Below are 20,537 nucleotides of genomic sequence, written 5' to 3' on the forward strand. Positions count from 1 at the left end.
CCTGACATTGACTGGCACTGTCATGGTGGCACATATACCAACCAGAGCCAGGCTTGCAAACAATGGAGTTGCAGCCTAGCAAATGACCTTACATATGAACAGGAGGCCACGTGACTGAGCAAAGACAGACAGATTTGGACTTTTGTTCTGGGTTTGGGCATGACTTGGTTTATCAGACTGCTCATGACTAAGAATCTGTCTGCAGGGAGGGAGGCTCTTGCTTGCAATCAAGTCCAGGGCCACGCCTATAATGTTGATGAGCTGTGTGGGGGTCAAAATACACTTGTACATGTTTATGCAGATCCCCAAGGATGCCAGCAGGCAGAGAAAGGACAAAGTTGCCAACTGAACTTCCAGATGGGATCTGCCTGTTAGAAGCCAGTCGTTCCAATAAAGGAAAATGATGTAGCCATTTCATCTCATCTGTGCTACCACGACTGAGAAGACCTCCGTGAAGACCTTGGGTGCTGTTGTCAGACACAATGGGAGTCCTCTGAACTGGGAGTGTTCCTGTCCTACAAGAAACCCGAGGAACCTGTGGGTCAAGTGAACATCCACAGGAAAGTAAGCATCTTTCATGTTGAGAGCTGCTCATCGTACGTCTTTTTTCCAAGCAGAGAATTACTGAGGCCAACTTAACCATGCAGAATTTTAATTTGTGAATATAAACATTTAACTGATGTAGGTCGAGAATGGGCCTCCATCCTCCCTTTTTCTTGGGAACTATGAAATTGTGGGAGTACAACCCTTTACCTTGATGCTGAGATGGGACTTGCTCTATAGGTCCTCATTTGAGGAGCAAGTCTACCTCCTTGTTTGAGGAGGATCTTCTCATGAGAGAAGACGCTGAACAGGGGCCAGAAAGGGGGCTTATGAGGAGGTGGAGAAAGAAATTTGATGGTAGCTAAAGTGGATGATATCTAGTACCCACTTGTCTGTTACAGCCCTCCAGTTGTGGGCAATGTATGCTAGGCAGCCACCAAAGGGGAATTTGGAAACAGGTGAGGATGATATCATCATTATGTTGCAACTCCCCAGAGTTTGGTCAAAAGTAGCCTTTAGCCGGTGGATAAGGCTGGGTAGCTGTCGTCGAGGGATGGGGCTGCATACCTTGGCCTCTAAGCTCTTGGATGCTTGCATGGTGGTTCATATGGTCGTTGGTGCTAGAATGGCTATGGAAGAGGTCTCAGCTTACATACCTGTTTATGATGCTTCTTTTGTGATGCTGGCAGACCAAATGCCAGCTCATGCCAAAGTTCCCATGTCTCAATTGAACACTGACAAATACATAACTGGAACCAGTCTGGCTCAACTGTGCATTAGTATTGTTAAAATAGGTATTAGAATTACAAGAATGTGTTTAGACTTTACTGAATGCTTGTAAATTGCTGGATGCATTAATCTCACTTATAACATCTGTATCCCATATTGGGAGGCAATATTTGAGTGGTTGTATTGTGAACCTCTGTGACTGTAAATCACCAGACAGGAGAGAGACATTAATTAGTGTGAAGGGCTGATCTTAACAGAAGGTGTTATGTCCGTCCCAAGAGGCAAGCTCCATTGACACCAGACAGACTATTGTTTGTTGTTCTGTTCTCTCCTCCACAAAGATGAGTCATTATCATCTTTATCAGCTTTATCAGATTCCTCCTTATCAGCTGAGTTTGCAGCTCAGAGCACAGGGAAGGAAAGGATAAACCCCCCCAACATAGGTATCTCTATGCTGCTTGGACTCTGGGAGGCAAGGTTTCTCCAGGCATAAGCAAGAGACTGCCAGCTGCTTAGCCTGGGTTAGCCCTAAAGGACATACAGAACTTGTTGATTATATATGCTTCTATTACCTTTTGAAATTTAAAAATCTAACTCATTTATGTAACTCAGATATATATGTTTACCTGCTTTAACCTTGCAAATAACTCTGTTTCCCCCCCATATAATAAATCTTTAGATAGTTTATTATAAGATTGGCTACAAGTGTTGTCTTTGGGTGAGATCTAAGGTGCAATTTGTGACGTTGCACTCAATATGATTTTATGAAAATATGCTAACGAGTGTGATAATAATGAAACTGGAATATGCTTCATGCAAAAGGTATCATGTAAGGTATCATTACAAAGCGTATAATCTACTGAGTGTGGTCATCCTATTTGTATAAATGTATCATTCTTGTATCTGAAACTAGAAATATGAAATATAACTCTGACGTCTTATTGTAATTATGCAAAATGTGGGCCATTAATGGTGGTTTGGAATCTTGATGGCTCCCATCAACTAGGACAATTGGTTGTAAATGGCTCTGTTTACTTGCAAGCCTTCCTGTGAGTCAGGCCAGGAAGAATGAAGGCTTGGGGTCTCACAGGACATGTGACCATGTCACCTCGTCTTAAACCTGGTGCTTTTCTATTTAGAAGGAAGGGTAGGAACCCAGAAAGAGATAAAGGATTCTCGCCCTGTGCCAAAGATATAAAAGGGGGTGGAACAGAACAAAGGGGTGGCCCAGTCATGAGAAATCCCTGAGTTACCATCTGAGCTGGAACTAACAAGAACTGTACCAGGGGAAAAGATTGGGCCCAGAGTAGAAATGAGTCTAGTCTGAGAAAGAAGCTTATTGGAACATCCCTGAGGGTGAGATTTACCTATATTCAGTTTCTTAATGTATTAGGCTTAGACTTGTGTGTTTTGTTTTATTTTGCTTGGTAACTTATTCTGTTCTGTCTGTTATTAATTGAAACCACTTAAATCCCACTTTTTATACTTAATAAAATCACCTTTGTTTATTAATAAACCCAAAGTAAGTGATTAATACCTGGGGGAGCAAACTGCTGTGCATCTCTCTCTATCAGTGTTATAGAGGGCGGACAATTTATGAATTTACCCTGTATAAGTCTTATACAGAGTAAAATGGATTTATTTGGGGTTTGGATCCCATTGGGAGCTGGGTGTCTGGGTGCTGGAAATAGGTGACTTGCTGAGCAGTTTTGGTTAAAGCCTGCAGCTTTCGGGGTGTGGACCAGAGCTGGGTCAGTGTTGCATCAGACTAGCATGTCTGGCTCAACAAGGCAGGGTTCTGGAGTCCCAAGCTTGCAGTGAAAAATGGGCTCAGAGGTAATTCTAGCACATCAGGGTGACAGTCCCAAGGGGTCTCTGTGACCAAACCCGTCACACAATTGACCTGGGTACATGACTGGTCCTTTGGAACTGGAAGTAACTTGAGTATTGCTGTGATTCTTGGTGAAAAGGGCCATCTATCACAAAGGAACACTTATCGGGGGGAGCGCGAAATAGATTGGACTACCGCAGGGGACTGTCTGGCACTCCATATTAAGGCTGTTGTATTGCCTGAGGAGTTTACACTTGATAATTGGTTGGTGAAAGCTAAATATAGAATGCACAACTAATTTGGGGTTTGTGCCCTGCTTCCTAACAGTGTGCCCTGAGATTGGTACTCATGCTCTTCAGTCGGTACTCATGCTCTTCAGTCATTGCAAGCAGTGTTACATCCTCTTTGGGGCTGAGGTACAAATGACCAGGAAGTCTCATCCACTGCAGCTTGCAGTGAGGTTTTAGCCATGAGCCTATCTTCCTCAGTAAGGGCTTGAAATTCCACCTTGTCTTCCTGGGGGAGTTTTATCTTGACATTCCAGGAACTTTGTGTAGTTCATAAAATAGTATTTTGCTAACAGGACCTGGTAGCTAGAGATTCTGAACTGGAGACTTGTGGAGGTAAATACCCTCCTCCCCAGAAGGCCCAGGTGTTGTCTGCAGCAATGGTTTTAGGGTGTTGCTATCTGGATCTTTCTGTGGCTGCTTGTACTACTAAGGAGTTGGGGGCTTGGTGGGTAAACAATAATTCTGCCCCTTTCACAGGCACAGAGTAATATTTCTCAGCCCTTTTAGTCATAGAAGTACAGGTTGCTGGTGTATGCCATACCATTCTAGCTGGTTCCATACTGGCCTCACTCACCAGGAGAGTTACCTGATTGGTCTGGTGGGCTGCAGAATATCCAAGAGTTTGTGCTTCGTATCTTGAACTTCTTCTAATGGGATCTGAAGTTCTGTTGCTGCCCTCTGCAATAGTTATTGAAATTGCCTATGGTCATCAGGTGGGAATGGTGAAGATGGGGAAATTGCCTCATCAGGTGAGGAAGAGGATATGCTTGTTGATATCACCTGATCCGGCTCATCATCATCTTCCTCCACATATTCCTGAGAAGCCAGATGCTGTTGTCAAGGAGGAGAGGGACAATGTGATCTCTTGTCAAGTGCATGGATCTGGGTGTCATGCATAACGATCCCCAGACCCTAACAGGGTCACTACGATGGGTCAAAGGCTGGTTGGGAGGGGGTAGTGGTGACAAGGCATTATATACGAGAAATCTCTTGGAGGATACTCCTACCTGAGCCCAGGACAGGTCCAAGAAATTCTTGAAGTCCTGTCTATGCTAACCTCCCTAGGTAGGTGATGGTCCATCCTGGATATAGGATTCAGAAGATGAGAAAGCCAACTCCATTGGCAGTACTGTCAATGACAGGGAGGAAGATGTGGCTCCTGGACAGACTAGGGGAGTAACTTATTCTCCTTGAGCTGGCTCCTTTTCTGGGGTCAAAATGTCACTCAGAAGGATTGGACCCAAAAGTAGAGGACATTGTGGGTCCAGGGTAGTGTATGTCTCAGTCTGTCCTGATGTTCTAGACGTCCCAGTTGTTGGTTTTCACCAGATCTGGTGCCACAACAGACAGTGGTTGGTGGATCCCTATGGGGCCAGGCTGGTTCTGTCAGAGAAAGAGTTCCATCTAGAGCTCTTGGTTGGTACAGGTGGTTGTTGGTCCTCTGGCTAGAGATCACAGTCAGCATCTGTGTCAGTGCTGGGGCTGGTACCATTGGAGCTTTGTTCCTGCACACTTTTCCGTCACGGTCCAGAGGCTTAGGCAAACCTAAGTCCTTGGGACCTGTACATGAAGACTCAACTGACTTGGAAGGAGTCAAGGAGGGATCCTTCTTCTGGAAACAGACTTAGAGGGGGATCTGTTTTTATGTCTCTGACAGTGTCCCTTATTCACATGACAAGGCCGACTTAGAGTTAGCTGATCTGACCTCTGCTCCAGAGCTCATGCTCAAAGGTGTGATGTTCAAGAACTGAGATTGACATCAGGAAGGTACCCCAGTCTGGATCTGACTGGAGTCTTATGGCTTTCTCCATGAAGTGTTTCCTCAATCAAAGCTCTCATCCCTCTTGGTTCTGGGAAGAAGCAACAGATACTGCATTTGGTGGAGATATGTGCAGCAATGCAGTGAAGAGTGAGAAGAAGCGAGGACAGGACACAAAGTTTTTAAATCCCAGAATCCTTAGCATAGTCCTACTCTCAAAAGGGGAGACAGAGAGAGTCCTCAAGGTTGGGAAAACTAAGCTATACTAACTATACAGAATACTATAAAACTCTATAAAAGCACTACCAGATTATATACAATTATATATAACAGAGATGAAGACAGTGCAAGGATACCTCCAGATACAGAGGATTCCGACTCAGGCCATGCAGCAGTAAGAAGAAACCAGAGGTGGTCAGTCTGCACCTCACCTTATATCCTCGGTGCTGAGCACAAGGAGTTCCGAAGTGCAGACCTGGATGAATGGACACTACTTGCAAGGTTTTCGCTCTTGGGTGCATGGTAGAATACACATAGGGGCCAGTAATAAAAAAAACTTTGGTGTTATGGGGCCTAATTTTTAAACTGGGCTTCCATTTCTGAGGCACAAGTTTGCATCCACAGTTCAGTCATGCTTTTAATGACGATTTGTTTGGGGAGAACAGTTGTACCACACAAATGGAGACTTGGTTTGAAAACCATGCTTGACTTCAAAGTAATGTCATCGAGTCCATAACAAGCTCAAAGACTCCAAGAAGCTATACTAAGCCAAACTACCATTTCTCAAAAAAGTGACTTATCAGAAAAAAATAAAATTGCGTGCCTCTAAATTGTGGTCAGTTTCTACGACAGCATGAGAAAAGCAAGTTACAAAACTTCACATTATTGCCTCTATATCCATTTGTTAAGAAGAGAGTATTAAAGTTCAAAATGTCCACGTTATTCCTTTTCCACTACTGCTAATTATCTCTTACTCCACTGAATTGCTGCCATGTAGCTGATTATAGCTGCAAATAGCACAGTACTACTGCAACAATCCAGATTCTTAAGTGTTCCAAAGTTTTAGAAAAACTGCATAGTGGCTAATACAATCTTCATAATTTCCAATAGTCAAGTTCCCTTTGACCAAAAGGGACTCAATATTTTGGGTTTAAAATGAAGATTTATGAGCTAAGACATTTCTGGTTCATGTCTCAATTTCATCCTCATAAAAAAAAACCCCAACACACAGGGGTGGTTTGATATCAAATACCTGAAATCTTAGAAAGATTAAGTGTGTGGGCAAAATGCTACCTTAACTACAAATTAGGTGAAGGAGTCTTGCTTGCTTAAATGAAGAAGTCTTGGAAGGCATGACAATTCTCACTTGTGGAAAATGAGCTTCTTCAACACAGGTGAAGGAGAAAAAAATGGAGCCAAAATGCTAAAACTTGCAATTAACTTAACCACACAACCCTGTCTGATGTTAATGCCTGCCACTTCTTTAAAGGGGTTCTAGAGGTCTCTAGAAAACCGCTAAAACAACACACATTGAGACTGTTTGATCCCAAAACAGGGGTCTAGGCAGCAATGTTTGATTTTGGAGAAGAATCTCTTGTGTAACTTTATTATAACTGACACCACCACACAGGTACCATACCTGCACTCTTTCCATTTCTGAAAGATATCAAATTCCATAGCTTCAGTCTGGTTTGGTGTAAATCTGAATTCAGACACTAGTTCCGGTGTGTGTTCTGGGTGCTCACACTCTCCAAGTTCAGCTGGAATCATTCAGAAAGCCAGAAAAAAGGTCACCCTGTCACCACAAACATTAAAAAACAACTTGCTTCTACAAAGATACTTCCATATCCCCATTTAGCAGCCTACTGAAGAAGTTTTAGAACATACATTTGTTGTTGCCATCTGTATAAGTACTTAAGTTCTGCCATCTCAAATTACAAATCAGACTAGAAACTCTATAGGAAAGTTTAGGACACAGATTCAGAATTCTAAACACATGAAATACTGCTACTTCTTGCATTTAAGGGATTTCAAGAGGAATATAATTTCAATTAAAAACAGATCAAATGCACTACTTTTACATACAAGATTACTCTGCATTTCCTTTAATTGAAACATATTTTTTTCATCACTAAGTAGTGTTTCCCACGATTGCATATTTCTTCCCACATTGTATATATGGAAATGTAAAGATACAGTAGCTAGTGTCAAGAAATTGATTATAGCATTTTCTAAACCCCCAACACTATCATAATTTTCCTGTCTGTAATATATATTTGGGAAGAGTAGTAGTAGATGATTTTTTTTTTGAAGGCACAGATTGAGCATGGTATTGATCCTGCAAGGTGTTGAGCACCCTTAAACTGAGATCAGAACCCTACTGAATTGAGCCCCTACCTCCTATACATACGGTGAGAAATTTCCCACATGGTTCCATGAATGTCTGACCTATACAAATAGTTTGCAATTTAACTGCTTCAGTACTGTTTAACATATATGCAGCAAACATGCATCCCCAATGCTATCACATACAAATGACACATGGCTACATATGTGCTAATGTTGGTACTTTTAGTAAAAGTGATGGACAGGTCATGGGCAGTAAACAAAAATTCACGACCCATGACCTGCCCATGACTTTTACTATGTGCCCCTAACTAAAGCTTGGGCTGGAGGACCATGGGTAGGGGTGGTCTGGGGGCACCGTGGGTGCTGAGGGGGGTGGCCCAGGACCCCTGCTGTTGTGGGGAAGGAGGCGGGTGGTGGTGCACAACCCGGGACCCCCACTGGCACTAGAGGGGGGGTGTATGTGTGTGTGTGAGAGAGTGTGAGAGAGAGAGCGCGCACGGTGGCGCGCAGCCTGGGACCCATGCTTTGGGGGGGGGGGGGTGGTAGGGAGGGAAGTGCTGTGCGGGATCCCCGCTGGTGCTGGGGTGGAGGGTCAGGTGCAACCCGGGACCCCTGCTGGTTGGGTGGGAACCACAGCCAATGGGAGCTGTGGGGGCAGCACCTGCGGCTGCAAGCTACACGCAGAGCTCCCTGCCCTCTCTGCCTAGGAGCTGCGGGGATATGCCGGTGGGAGACAGGGAGTCCCCCCACCCCCCAAGGTAAGCACGGCCTACACCCCAAACTCCCTGCCCCAGCCCTGATTCCCCTCCCACACACCCAAACTCCTGCTGCTGGCTCAGGGTCGGCACCGGCCGCTGCAGAAGTCACAGAAAGTCACAGAGTCCATGACTTCTGTGAAACACACATAGGCTTATTTATAATGCATCTGTGTTCTTGCTGCCATGAACAACAAAGGAATTGAGAAAGTCAGTTCTGTTGAAGAAAATCTACTATTGCTTAATGTGAACATTACACAAGAGTTGCAGAAATACAGAATAGAAAGACTATTTACATGGAAAAATAGTCTTTTTGGAGATAAAAAATTATAATGATTTATTTTAAAGTGATCAAGGACACCCAGATCCATTGTAAGCTGACAATTAAATTTATGATCAAATTTTAGGGTTCCTAAAATATTAAATATAATGGAGATCATGTACATGTGATAATTTTTTGATCAACAGTATTTTCCAATGTGAATTACAACGGTAAAACATATACACAAGTTTTCACAGAGACGTTTGATAACTCTGCTGCTGTTTTGTGTCTGAGAGAAGTCAGAAGCCTCTGATGCTGATCAGGATAAATCAGCAGATCCAGTTTTGTACATTTAGCTTCCCTGGCTGGCTCAACAGAACGCAAATTTGTTGACATTTGAGGCACAGTCCTAGGTCCATCTCTTTTCTCAGGTTTTTACTGGAGGTTCAGGGATGAGGATGGCTTATTTTGGAGCGTGTTCTTTTTTATATACATATTGTAGTAAAAAATTATGTACCTGCATTCTAACGTGTAAATAGGCAAATTATAAATAAATGCACCAACTGGTGGATGCATTTTAAAATGAGGTAGCTACCCAGGTGTCTCTAAAAAGTGTAAAATTATTTCACCTGTAGAGACATCACTGTCTCTTTAATGTAGAAAGAAAAATAAATGTGTAATAGGATTTTATAACGTGATAATGCAACAGACAACTTGAGATATTTAAAATATATCAGAAAGAGTTCACCTGTTGGTTTCAATTAATAGCTCAGAAATGCAGCTGGTTAAGTGAATTGTGTCAGAGTGACCTTAAATATATAATTTAACGTAGTGTACCAATTATTTTACACTGAATAAAACCAAGCTTTAAATACTACATAAAGAGAAAGTTGCAATACAGGAGAATTCTAAAGCAGCAACAAAAGCATGAATAGATGCTTCTCTCCAGATTTCTTTACAAAAGTACAATTTACATCTCAAAGACAATGCAGAGAAAACACCAGCTCTTAAGGCAGTTAGTTGAAACAATGAAAGAATTAATCTAATAGAACAATATTATTCATAAATCAGCCATAACAGTAAAGTAAAAATAGAGTATTGGTTAAGAGAAAGAATCTGGGTCCCATTTAAAATGATTAACACACCAATTCCTATGTGACCTGCCCTTTCATCATCCTGCTCACCCTTAAAAAAGCCACACTAAAAGATACATTTAAATTTAGGGTGAAGTTTAAACTACTGAGGAAGGAATAATCATTTTACAGTTCTTTAAACTCCTCTGCTTATTTACAAGTCTCCAATATCAATATAAAGGAAAGAAATATACAAGAAATGATCCAAAATTGTAATTCTAATATCTGCAGACAGAGAGAATTCAATATTACAGCGCCAACGTATGACATTATTTTAGAGAAAGTTACCATAATTACCTCCAGATAGAGAAAAATTGATTGGATCAAAGAAAAAATGCCATCACCATTTATAAGTACTTTGTTTTGACAGACAGTTTTAAAAATATTGGTTTTGATACCAGATAAGAAAAATTTCTTTTATGATACTGGTAATGCCGTAAATGGATGACCTGCTCTATTCCTTTTCTTAGTAGAGATATAATTCTCCATCTTTGATTATCAGAACTGTAGACATGTCAAGGTGTTCTATGAACAGTTCTCCTTGTCTAAAATTGGGATGAAGTTACCGGTGCTTGTGATAATCTAGAGTCTCCACAGACAAAAATAAGTGCATAACAATTTGAAGCTAACGTGGGCTCTGGACTTTAACCCAGAAGGTCCATGTTGAGAGAGTAAAGAAGCAACATGAATGAAAAGAAAAGGGAGTAAACAATTCCTTTATCATCTTTGTGTACGTTCACAGTATGAACAAAACTGTGCAATATGGATCACAATTTCATGGGAAATGATGTTATTGTTATTACTACTACTTTTGCCTGGTCTTGTCTTCTCTGAATTTTGTTCCTAATCCTAGGTTGAACTGAATCCAAAATTTCACAGTCAATCTAATCCAAAACCACTAATTGGTCCCTATTATTGAATGTGGGCCATAAATTCCTCCCAAAACACTCAATCTGAAGGATCCAAAGCCCATTATATTTAATGGAAAGACTCCTTTTGACCTGAGTGGACTTTGGACCATGCCCAATATTAGGCCTATGCTCAGTGAAGCCATGGCACATAATTTCAAAACAATGAACTGAACTGAGTTTCATTACAAAAGTTTCACAAATGTCTGATTGTGAGTCAGATTCTAAAAACTAAGCAAATTTATGATACTAATGACTAACCACAATACAAATAGTTGCCACTTAAACAAATGTACAGTCAATTAGTGCCTATTCATGACAAAAGGGAAAAATATGTGAAGAAATTGTTGGTCAACTTTTTAAAATAAAAGGTTATGCAAATTACTTCTAAATAGTCACATACCTTGAAGACATAGAGCTGCTAGTTCCACAGCAGTGTCATACGGACATTTTAGTCTTCAAAGAGATGAAACAAACAATAAAAAATATGCACATTTCTTAAATTATACTTTATATAAGCACTTTCTCCAGAAGAATCTAAAAGAGTTCTCTAACAGTCTAACTGAAAATAAAATATTGACTTGAAAGTATCAGTTAAATTGCACGGTATTTAGATCATTCAAATACTAATATTTCCATTTAATTAAGCTTAGTTACAAGTTAGTAATTAAACTAATAATTTCTTAGTTTAGTAATTTCTCATTAATACTGAAAACATGATATGCTCAACTATAAATCATGTTTAAATTAATACTGAAAACATTAATCCAGAAGAAGAAAATAGGTAGTACTCCTACAATGGATTCTAGGAAACACCCCAGTCTAAGATTAAATATTTTTCTTTATAACTTTTAAAATAAATGAACGTTAGATAAAAATTTATATATATCTACGTCACAAATGCACAATTAGATTTGTCAAAAAGAGTGAGGCTGTAAAAAAAAAATTTTTTTTCTTTACAAGTGTCTTAAATAAGAAGTGCTGACACTATTCTTGAGTGTTTTTTTCCACTCCCATGGCTCTGTCATACTGACAAGAATGGCAAGCTCACATTACATTTTAAATAATCATACAGATCAAGTATCAGAGCGGTAGCCGTGTTAGTCTGGATCTGTAAAAGCAGCAAAGAATCCTGTGGCACCTTATAGACTAACAGACGTTTTGGAGCATGAGCTTTCGTGGGTGAATACCCACTTCATCGGATGCAAGTAGTGGAAATTTCCAGGGGCAGGTATATGCTTGCATATATATACCTGCCCTGGAAATTTCCACTACTGCATCGACAGTGGGTATTCACCCACGAAAGCTCATGCTCCAAAACGTCTGTTAGTCTATAAGGTGCCACAGGATTCTTTGCTGCTTTTACATACAGATCAAGACATTCTTTGCCCTAATTACACACGGAGTATAATCATTTTTCCATTTGTATGTCCCACTTGTTCTATTGTGTAATAAATAATAAACTTCTGGTTCAGATTGAAACCTTCTAATCTCCTAAAAAAACAAAAAAATACAATATTTACTGTACTTTAGCTATTTATTAACCAAATCTTTTTCTTGCTCTTCTATGACTGAAGAAAGGAGCAATTTTAAGAGGATTATGTCCTTTGTGTAAGAATTATTTCTCCAAACCAAATGAAGTATGAGGTTTCTCTTCTGGAACTTGCTACTTGGAAATGAAAATGTATACTCTCTCTCTCTCTCTTTTAAAACATACATAGAATCAGAGACTTTAAGGTTAGAAGGGACCATTATGATCATCTAGTCTGATCTCCTGCACAACGCAGGCTGCAAAATCTCACCTACCCACTCCTGTATCAAACCTGTGTCTGAGCCATTGAAGTCCTCAAATCATGGTTTAAAGACTTCAAGATGGAGAGAATCTTCCAGCAAGTGACCCGTGCCCCATGCTGCAGAGGAAAGCAAACCCCCCCCAGGGCCTCTGCCAATCTGCTCTGGAGGAAAATTCCTTCCTGACCACAAATATGGTGATCAGCTAAACCCTGAGCATGTGGGCAAAACTCACCAGCCAGACACCTAGGAAAGAATTTTCTGTAGTAACTCAGATCCCACCCCATCTAATATCCCATCACAAGCCATTGGGCATATTTACTGCTAATAGTCAAAGACTATTAATTGCCAAAATTAGGCAATCCCATCATACCATCCCCTCCACAAATTTATCAAGCTTAGTCTTGAAGCCAGATATGTCTTTTGCTCCCACTACTCCCCTTGGAAAGCTGTTCTAGAACTTCACTCCTCTGGTGGTTAGAAACCTTCGTCTAATTTCAAGTCTAAACTTCCTGATGACCAGTTTATATCCATTTGTTCTTGTGTCCACATTGGTACAGAGCTTAAATAATTCCTCTCCCTCCCTGGTATTTCTTCCTCTGATATACTTGTAGAGAGCAATCATATCTCCCCTCACCCTTCTTTCGGTTAGGCTAAACAAGCCAAGCTCTTTGAGTCTCCTTTCATAAGACAGGTTTTCCATTCCTCGGATCATCCTAGTAGCCCTTCTCTGTACCTGTTCCGGTTTGAATTCATCCTTCTTAAACATGGGAAACCAGAACTGCACACAGTATTCCAGATGAGGTCTCACCAGTGCCTTGTATAACGGTACTAACACTTTCCTATCTCTACTGGAAATACCTCGCCTGATGCATCCCAAGCTCGCATTAACTTTTTTCACAGCCATATCACATTGCTGGCTCATACTCATACTGTGATCAACCAATACTCCAAGGTCCTTCTCCTCCTCTGTTACTTCCAACTGATGCGTCCCCAGCTTGTAACAATAATTCTTGTTATTAATCCCTAAATGCATGACCTTGCACTTTTCACTATTAAATTTCATCCTATTACTATTACTCCAGTTTACAAGGTCATCCAGATCTTCCTGTATGATATCTCAGTCCTTCTCTGTATTGGCAATACCTCCCAGGTTTGTCTCATCTGCACACTTTATTAGCACATTCCCACTTTTTGTGCCAAGGTCAGTAATAAAAACATTAAATAAGATTGGTCCCAAAACCGATCCCTGAGGAACTCCACTAGTAACCTCCCTCCAGCCTGACAGTTCACCTTTCAGTATGACTCACTGTAGTAGCCCCTTTAACCAGTTCCTTATCCACCTTTCAATTTTCATATTGATCCCCATCTTTTCCAATTTAGCTAATAATTCCCCATGTGGAACTGTATCTGCACTGAAATCGAGGTAAATGTGTCTCCTTTGTCTAAAAAATCTGTTACCTTCTCAAAGAAGGAGATCAGGTTGGTTTGCACAATCTACCTTTTGTAAAACCATGTTGTAATTTGTCCCAATTACCACTGACCTCAATGTCCTTAACTATTTTCTCTTTCAAACATTTTTCCAAGACCTTGCATACTACAGATGTCAAACTAACAGGCCTGTAGTTGCCTGGATCACTTTTTTCCCCTTTCTTAAAGATAGGAACTATGTTAGCAATTTTCCAGTCATATGGTACAACCCCTGAGTTTACAGATTCATTAAAAAAATCTTGCTAATGGGCAAGTGCCAGTTCCTTTAATATTCTTGGATGAAGATTATCTGGGCCCCCAGATTCCATCCCATTAAGCTGTTCCAGTTTGGCTTCTACCTTGGATGAGGTAATATCTACCGCCATATCCTCATTCCTATTTGTCATCCTACCATTATCCCAAAGCTCCTCATTAGCCTCATTAAAGACTGAGGCAAAGTATTTTTTTTAGATATTGGGCCATGCCTAGATTATCCTTAACCTCCACTCGATCCTCAGTGTTTAGCAATCCCACTTCTTCTTTCTTTGTTTTCTTCTCATTTATATGGCTATAGAATCTTTTACTATTGGTTTTAATTCCCTTTGCCAGGTCCAACTCTACATGGCTTTTGGCCTTTCTCACTTTATCCCTACATGTTCTGACCTCAATAAGACAGCTTTTCTTGCTGATCACTCCCATCTTCCACTCCATACAGAACACAATGTCCAGTTTCACCACCATATATTGTTCAAATTAAGTGCTCTCAGGGCTTCTCAGTTTCTTTTAAGGGTCGTATTTTGACTATTTCTCATTTCAATTTCAAATCTGATATTGACATATATGTAAGATAACAGGATACATAGGATTAGTATGATTCATATAAGTTTATTTATTTTACTCATGTTGTATGAGTATTTTATTTTTGAATATTTAACAATGGCTAATTGCAACATAATGCTCACTTACAATTACATCTGTAACGTGCAAATAGCCATTAAGGATAATGGAATTGTTAAAGTTATGCCACAGAAAGCTCTGCATAATATTGTATGCATAGATATGTTTCTACCACCTTCTCACCAAATGAAAAAGTTCTTATTCCACTAGATTTTATTAATTTGGTTATCATTAATGTATATGTATACATTTCTGTATTCTAATAGAAAAAGAAAAAACGTACAAGAGAACACTGGATCAGTAAATGCAATTTACAATTCCTTATATACATCTTTGAATAACAGAAAGGATCAGCAAGAGCTTATGGGCTCTTTTAACCCTTAAAGTGGTGCTCTTTTACTTACACTTTAAGCATGTTACAGCAACAAAAATGTACTTACTTTCCTGAAAGAATGTCTTGTCGGAGCTGTAATACAAACAGGTACCTAACAAATACATTAAATAAATAAATATAAACAAACAATCAAATGCATACAGAGTCATCTTTTCAGCTCTCATCCCTTTGTCAAGAGTACGCTCTTAGTCAAGACATTTCCATAAACTGATTTTGTAAGTTATATGAGCCTTCGGGATCAATTATAAAGAGCACTGCACACACCTGTGGGATGCTAAGTACCCTTAACTCTCATTGAAATCAGTGGGAGTTCAGAACATTCTACACCTCGCAGGAGTGCTCAACATATTGCAGGATGAAGTCGTAAAGCAGCATTTCAGGAACCCATCCTTATTTAAGACAGCACTGAAAACATGTACTCAACTTTGAGCATGGAGCCTTAATGCTACTGAAGCCAATGGGACATAAGCCCATACTTTAGGATGCAATTCAGAACAGCACTTAATGAGCTATGAAGTCTAAATGCAATTATGGCTTTATTTAAAAAATTAAAAGAGCTTTGAATGAGAGAAGAACAAAGATTCCATGAACAGTGGAGATAGAAAAGAAACAACCCATTGTTATTCTGACTAAAACTAATGAAGCCCTGTAGACAAAAATGCCAGCAGATGCCTTCCTCAGTGCATTAAATTTTAAGAAATGTCATCACTTTCCCATAAAAGTATTAACTGTGTCCACATTATTTTTACAGCCTCAAAAGGCATTTACAGCTGTTAAAAATATCTTTATACAGGACAAAGATCTAGTGTAATTTCTTCTTCAATTAACTCATTTTGTTACCACTATAAATCTTCCCTCCTTCCCTTGCACTGAATTTGCACCTGCTGTCCTGGTCTCTTACCTAACTCTACAGGATGTTGGGAAATACAACCTAGCCAGAGTGGAGGTTCATTAAAAAAATTAGAATGACAAAGGCAATTCCATTTTCAAAATGGACTTCTTTTGCTGTTTAAAAGAAAAAATAACATGCATATAAATGATGTGAAGGATGTGTTCAAATTGCTTCTGTATTTGTTTTCATTAAAAAACTCTGTTACGATGCAAGTTTCCTAGCTGATAACTATTATATTATAATTAAGGCACTTAAAAACAAAATGTAGAAAATTAAACCAATATTTTTCTAAGTAGAAGTAGCAATTAAAGTATTTTTAAGATTCCTCTGCAATTTTCCCTTTTAGCAGTGATTGGATTATACAGCACCAGAAGCTTATAGTCCAAACTATAAAGTTTATAGTGCTTTATAGGAACTGCCTTACTAGATCACATCAAAGATCCATTTAGTCCAGTGCCCTTTCTCTGAAAATGACTGGCATCAGATGCTGCCAAGGAATGTAAAAGAAATCCTGTGATAGACAATGGAATAACCTGCCCATGGGGGAAATTTAACACCAGTTTAAACCCTGAAGTATGAGGGTGTATATCTATTCTAAAATGTTTTTTATATATCATCCTACATAATGTAACTATGAATCTTCTCATTATACATGCAGATGTCTAATCCTTTTAGGAATCGTACTGAACTCTTGAACTCAATTATATCAGTGGCAGTGAGTTCCATAGGTTAATTATGACCTGTATGAAAAAGTGTGTCCTTTTATCAGTTTATTGCTACTGCTGTAATTGATAATGTATATTAAGGCTTCTGTGGAGGTTTCATAGTAAATAAGTTAGCAATTACAATTGGCTCTTTAATCTTCTTGTCACACAGCAGTCAAAGTAGTACTTAATCACTGCAGGAGATAAGGAAATAGTAAACAGAGATCTGCTGACTAAAATTTTCTTATAAGCACTATAAAATGATCAATATAATCTTTAAAGAGCATGGTGGAAACAGCTTGGCCCAGTTAGCAATGCAGAGCAAATTAAAAACAAAACAAAACACTAAGACGCTCCAAATTGTCAGAAACAGAAAAAAAATAGCAGGAAGGGTACAAAATAATAAGAGAGACAATTTGGCTTGACCGAGTGACCAGAAGAATTGGGAGGAATGGGAAGTGCAAAAATAGGCAATTTCCCCCTCCCTCCCGCTGCTTTCATGATACAGAATTTCTCCTGAATTGTGGAGGGCTCCTCACTTAACAAATACGGAATGTTCTCAAAGACCACAGGTCATCCACAGCCTCAACACAATGACGAGAAGTCCCTACAGGATGAATTGTCACCAAACAGCTTCCATTAGCTCAGGGAGACTCTGAACAAGGAGGGGTGGGGGAGGAGGAAAAGGGGGTAGAGAAGATTGAGCTGTTTGCATTGCTCCTAATCCTCCCAAAATTCTGCTGCTTTGGGGTCTTTCTTTGACCCATTTGACTTTTATTTGATCACCTCTACATTTCACAGAAGAGAAAAGCACAGAGCCCAGCTGTTGGCATTATACATTGGAAACCCCCCTTCTATTCCCCCACCCACCATGGGTTTGACAGGCAATACTGCTGCAGAAAGTTCTTCTTCTCCAGGTTCAGCTCCTACCTACCCAGTCATGGCTCCCTTTTCAAAGTCACAAAGCCTAAAACACAGAGAGTTGGAGGGAAATACCACTGCTCTGGTCCATCTGCCCCTCCATCCAAAAGCACCTGAGAGGCCAAAACAGCAGGTCTGGGCAAAAAACGGAAAGTAGGGTATGGTCCATAGACCGTCATAAAACACCAACTAGAAGATTGAACATGATGCCCATTCTACCAAGGAAGCACATATAACCCAAATTCCTCCCTCTCCACCAGTTTAATCCCCAAATATCTTATACACCCCATTGTTAAACATCAGTTTAGCAATCACAGTTATTTCCTACCTTGTAAACTCCTCATGAAGGTTGTTCGGTTCTGATGAGTAATATTTAATTCGAAAATGCAAAGTGTACGGAGGTCCAACTGTATACACAAAGATTCAAAACAGAAGTTTACACAGATTTGGTGATCCCATAGAGCAAGAAAAATTTAACACAAAATAATTATATTTTAAAGTGTCCTTATCACAGTAACATTTGACTATGTGTCTTAAATTAAAAATACTTACAAGAGATAACTATGTGCCTGTTGTGGGCATTTTAGTATGCTACCACAGCCAATATAATAAGTAATTAAGCCATGGATCATTTGTCAAGCAAATGTTTGTCCAAAAAGATGTGCCTTGCACTGTCCTAGGAATGTTGGAAAAATTCAAGCTCTGATGGGCATGAGAGAGTAACCTCCCCACCTTAGTTCTCCAGCTAAAAAGGTTCAGCAAATATGTCTTTGCTGATTTGGGCTATCATGGTGCATGTCTGGTTAAAGTATATCTTCCAGAAAGGAATCCAGTCTTTGTTTGAAGCCATTAAGAAATGGAGAATCCACTACCTCTCTATCTAGGTGCTTATATGACGACAATCACTGCTGTAGTTTCTGAAGGCCTATTGATCACCCAATCTACTAGGCAGATGGGCAGTCAAAAGCTGCACTAGTTGAAGCTTTAAAGTTGTCTTCAAGGGTAACCCCAAGAAGAGGTGTTTCAGAAGTCAAAACCATAGGTGAAAAGTTTACTGGTGAGATCTACCTTCTCAGGGCACTGACTCTTAACACTAGCTGCTGCTGGTGGAAAAATAAAGCCATATGCACCACTGTCCAAAGACAATCGAGGACCCAAACTTCTCCAAAAATGCAAACCACTTTGGCAAGGAAAAGACATATTGTGCTGAGAGATGGAGCTATTACAACCCCCATCAAGTTGTTTCCCCACTGCCTTCTCTAGTATGGGTCTGAGCCAGCTTGTTCTCATACAATCCCCTAACTGGGCCAGACACCATGAAAGCAATGAATCTGTTAAAAATGCCTTTGTGTAGAAAATATTTGATTCTTCCCTCTAGGATCATTTTGCCTTTTCCTTGGCATATCAGAGAATAAGCACTTGCTGATCATGTATCCAAGTACAGAGAAGCAGGTTGAGATGTCATGAAAAGGCGAGATCAAGTCAAGCCCCAGAGCTATCAATGGCAATGGACCCTACATTTCTTCACAATCTACCCTATTAGCCTCATACACACAAGAAGTGGTAGGAGTGAAAGTATAGTGCCCTGCAGGCCTTGCCTGAAAGGGCCACTAGAAGTGGGTGAGCAGCTCCAAGACTCTGAGACCCCTGAGAATGGAAAGAACGGAGAGCACTGAAGAAAAACCTGTGTCCACTCCTTCCAGATGTTGCAAATTGGTCAGTAGCATCTTGTGATCAGCCATAGCTACGGTAATTGTTAGATCTCATAAAATCAACATGGACACCTGGCCTATATCCATTGCTAGCAGACATTTACTGCTCAAGGATACTATTGCTGTCTCCATATCATACCCAGGCCTGACTCCAGATTAGTAGGGATCCAGGAAGTTGGAGAAATCAGATGAACACAGATGTTTCAAGGGACAGTTTATTGAGCCAGGGTTGAATCATAGTTTAAGGGTGGTTGGCATCTTTACCCTCTCCCAAAGGAAAGAGTTAACAATCCCTGTCAGTAATGGTCTCAGGATCTCCTCTCTTGGCATCCACTTGCCACCAGTGACATGAGTCCAGCTCACAGGATCGCAAACATATCCAGGAACTACGTACATTAAACCAGGTGAAAGTACACACGTGAAGATGCAAGGGGAGGCAGCAGAGGCTACCTGGACATGAAACTCAAAGGACTTCTGCAACTTCCAACAGGAACTGCCAACCCTCAGGTTCCTTCTTTTCCAGGCCAATTTCTAATTTAATGTAATTTAGGGATTACAAGAAACGGGAGAGCTTCCTCCTACTCTCCCCCATGCCTCCAACTACTATTAACAGGCACGTAGGAGAAATCACATAAGCTTTTCTAAACTGATATTTGGCTGCTGAATCTATTAGCAGCAACCTAAGTTAATGCTTGCTCCCCAGCCCTGGTTTATGACAAAGTAACTCCAGGCAGGGATTTTCCCCTAGAAAAGAGGAAGGGACTTTTGGCATTCACAAAAGTGGTAAATAAAAATCATATTTAAAGAAGAGAGTTGAAGATTGGTCCATTACTCATTGTGACCCTTGCTTTCATACAAAAAAAATTTAGCCAGCCAGCCAATCATTAACTTGAATCCATTGTCTGAGAAATATTCACTATATTATGGAAACATTTGTAGCCTCACAATCATGTTAACGAATACTCTAAACTGAATTCTTAGGGGAGGAATAAAAGAAACTTGTGGACTCAAGTTACTTACTTTTTATTTGCTTCTTAATTGGTTTAGAATGGTCCAGCCAGTGCTAAAAAAAGAAAATCTGTGTTTAAAAGTAATTCATTTTCAAGATTTTACTGGTATTTTACTGTCTAATAGAGCACAAATTAATTTAAAGGAAGGGGTCTCTGCTCTGAAAAGAAAAGACATCCATATATATTT

The 20,537-nt window shown here is 40.0% G+C and overlaps 1 protein-coding gene across 4 annotated transcripts in view; it reads right to left on the reverse strand.

Moving 5' to 3' along the window:
• The window catches only part of LOC120399118 (band 4.1-like protein 4B), a 279,147-nt gene that overhangs the window by 150,713 nt on the left and 107,897 nt on the right, over positions 1-20,537 (reverse strand). For all 4 annotated transcript variants that reach the window (XM_039527041.1, XM_039527042.1, XM_039527040.1 and 1 more), the window contains exons 3-7: positions 20,361-20,403; positions 17,957-18,035; positions 15,158-15,202; positions 10,963-11,015; positions 6,792-6,912 (exon numbers count right to left, since the gene is read on the reverse strand). In XM_039527041.1, the coding sequence (XP_039382975.1) occupies positions 6,792-6,912; positions 10,963-11,015; positions 15,158-15,202; positions 17,957-18,035; positions 20,361-20,403 (341 nt within the window). The remainder of the gene's footprint in view (positions 1-6,791; positions 6,913-10,962; positions 11,016-15,157; positions 15,203-17,956; positions 18,036-20,360; positions 20,404-20,537) is intronic.

Source organism: Mauremys reevesii, linkage group 2 (assembly GCF_016161935.1).
Source record: "Mauremys reevesii isolate NIE-2019 linkage group 2, ASM1616193v1, whole genome shotgun sequence".
NCBI lineage: Eukaryota > Metazoa > Chordata > Testudines > Geoemydidae > Mauremys > Mauremys reevesii.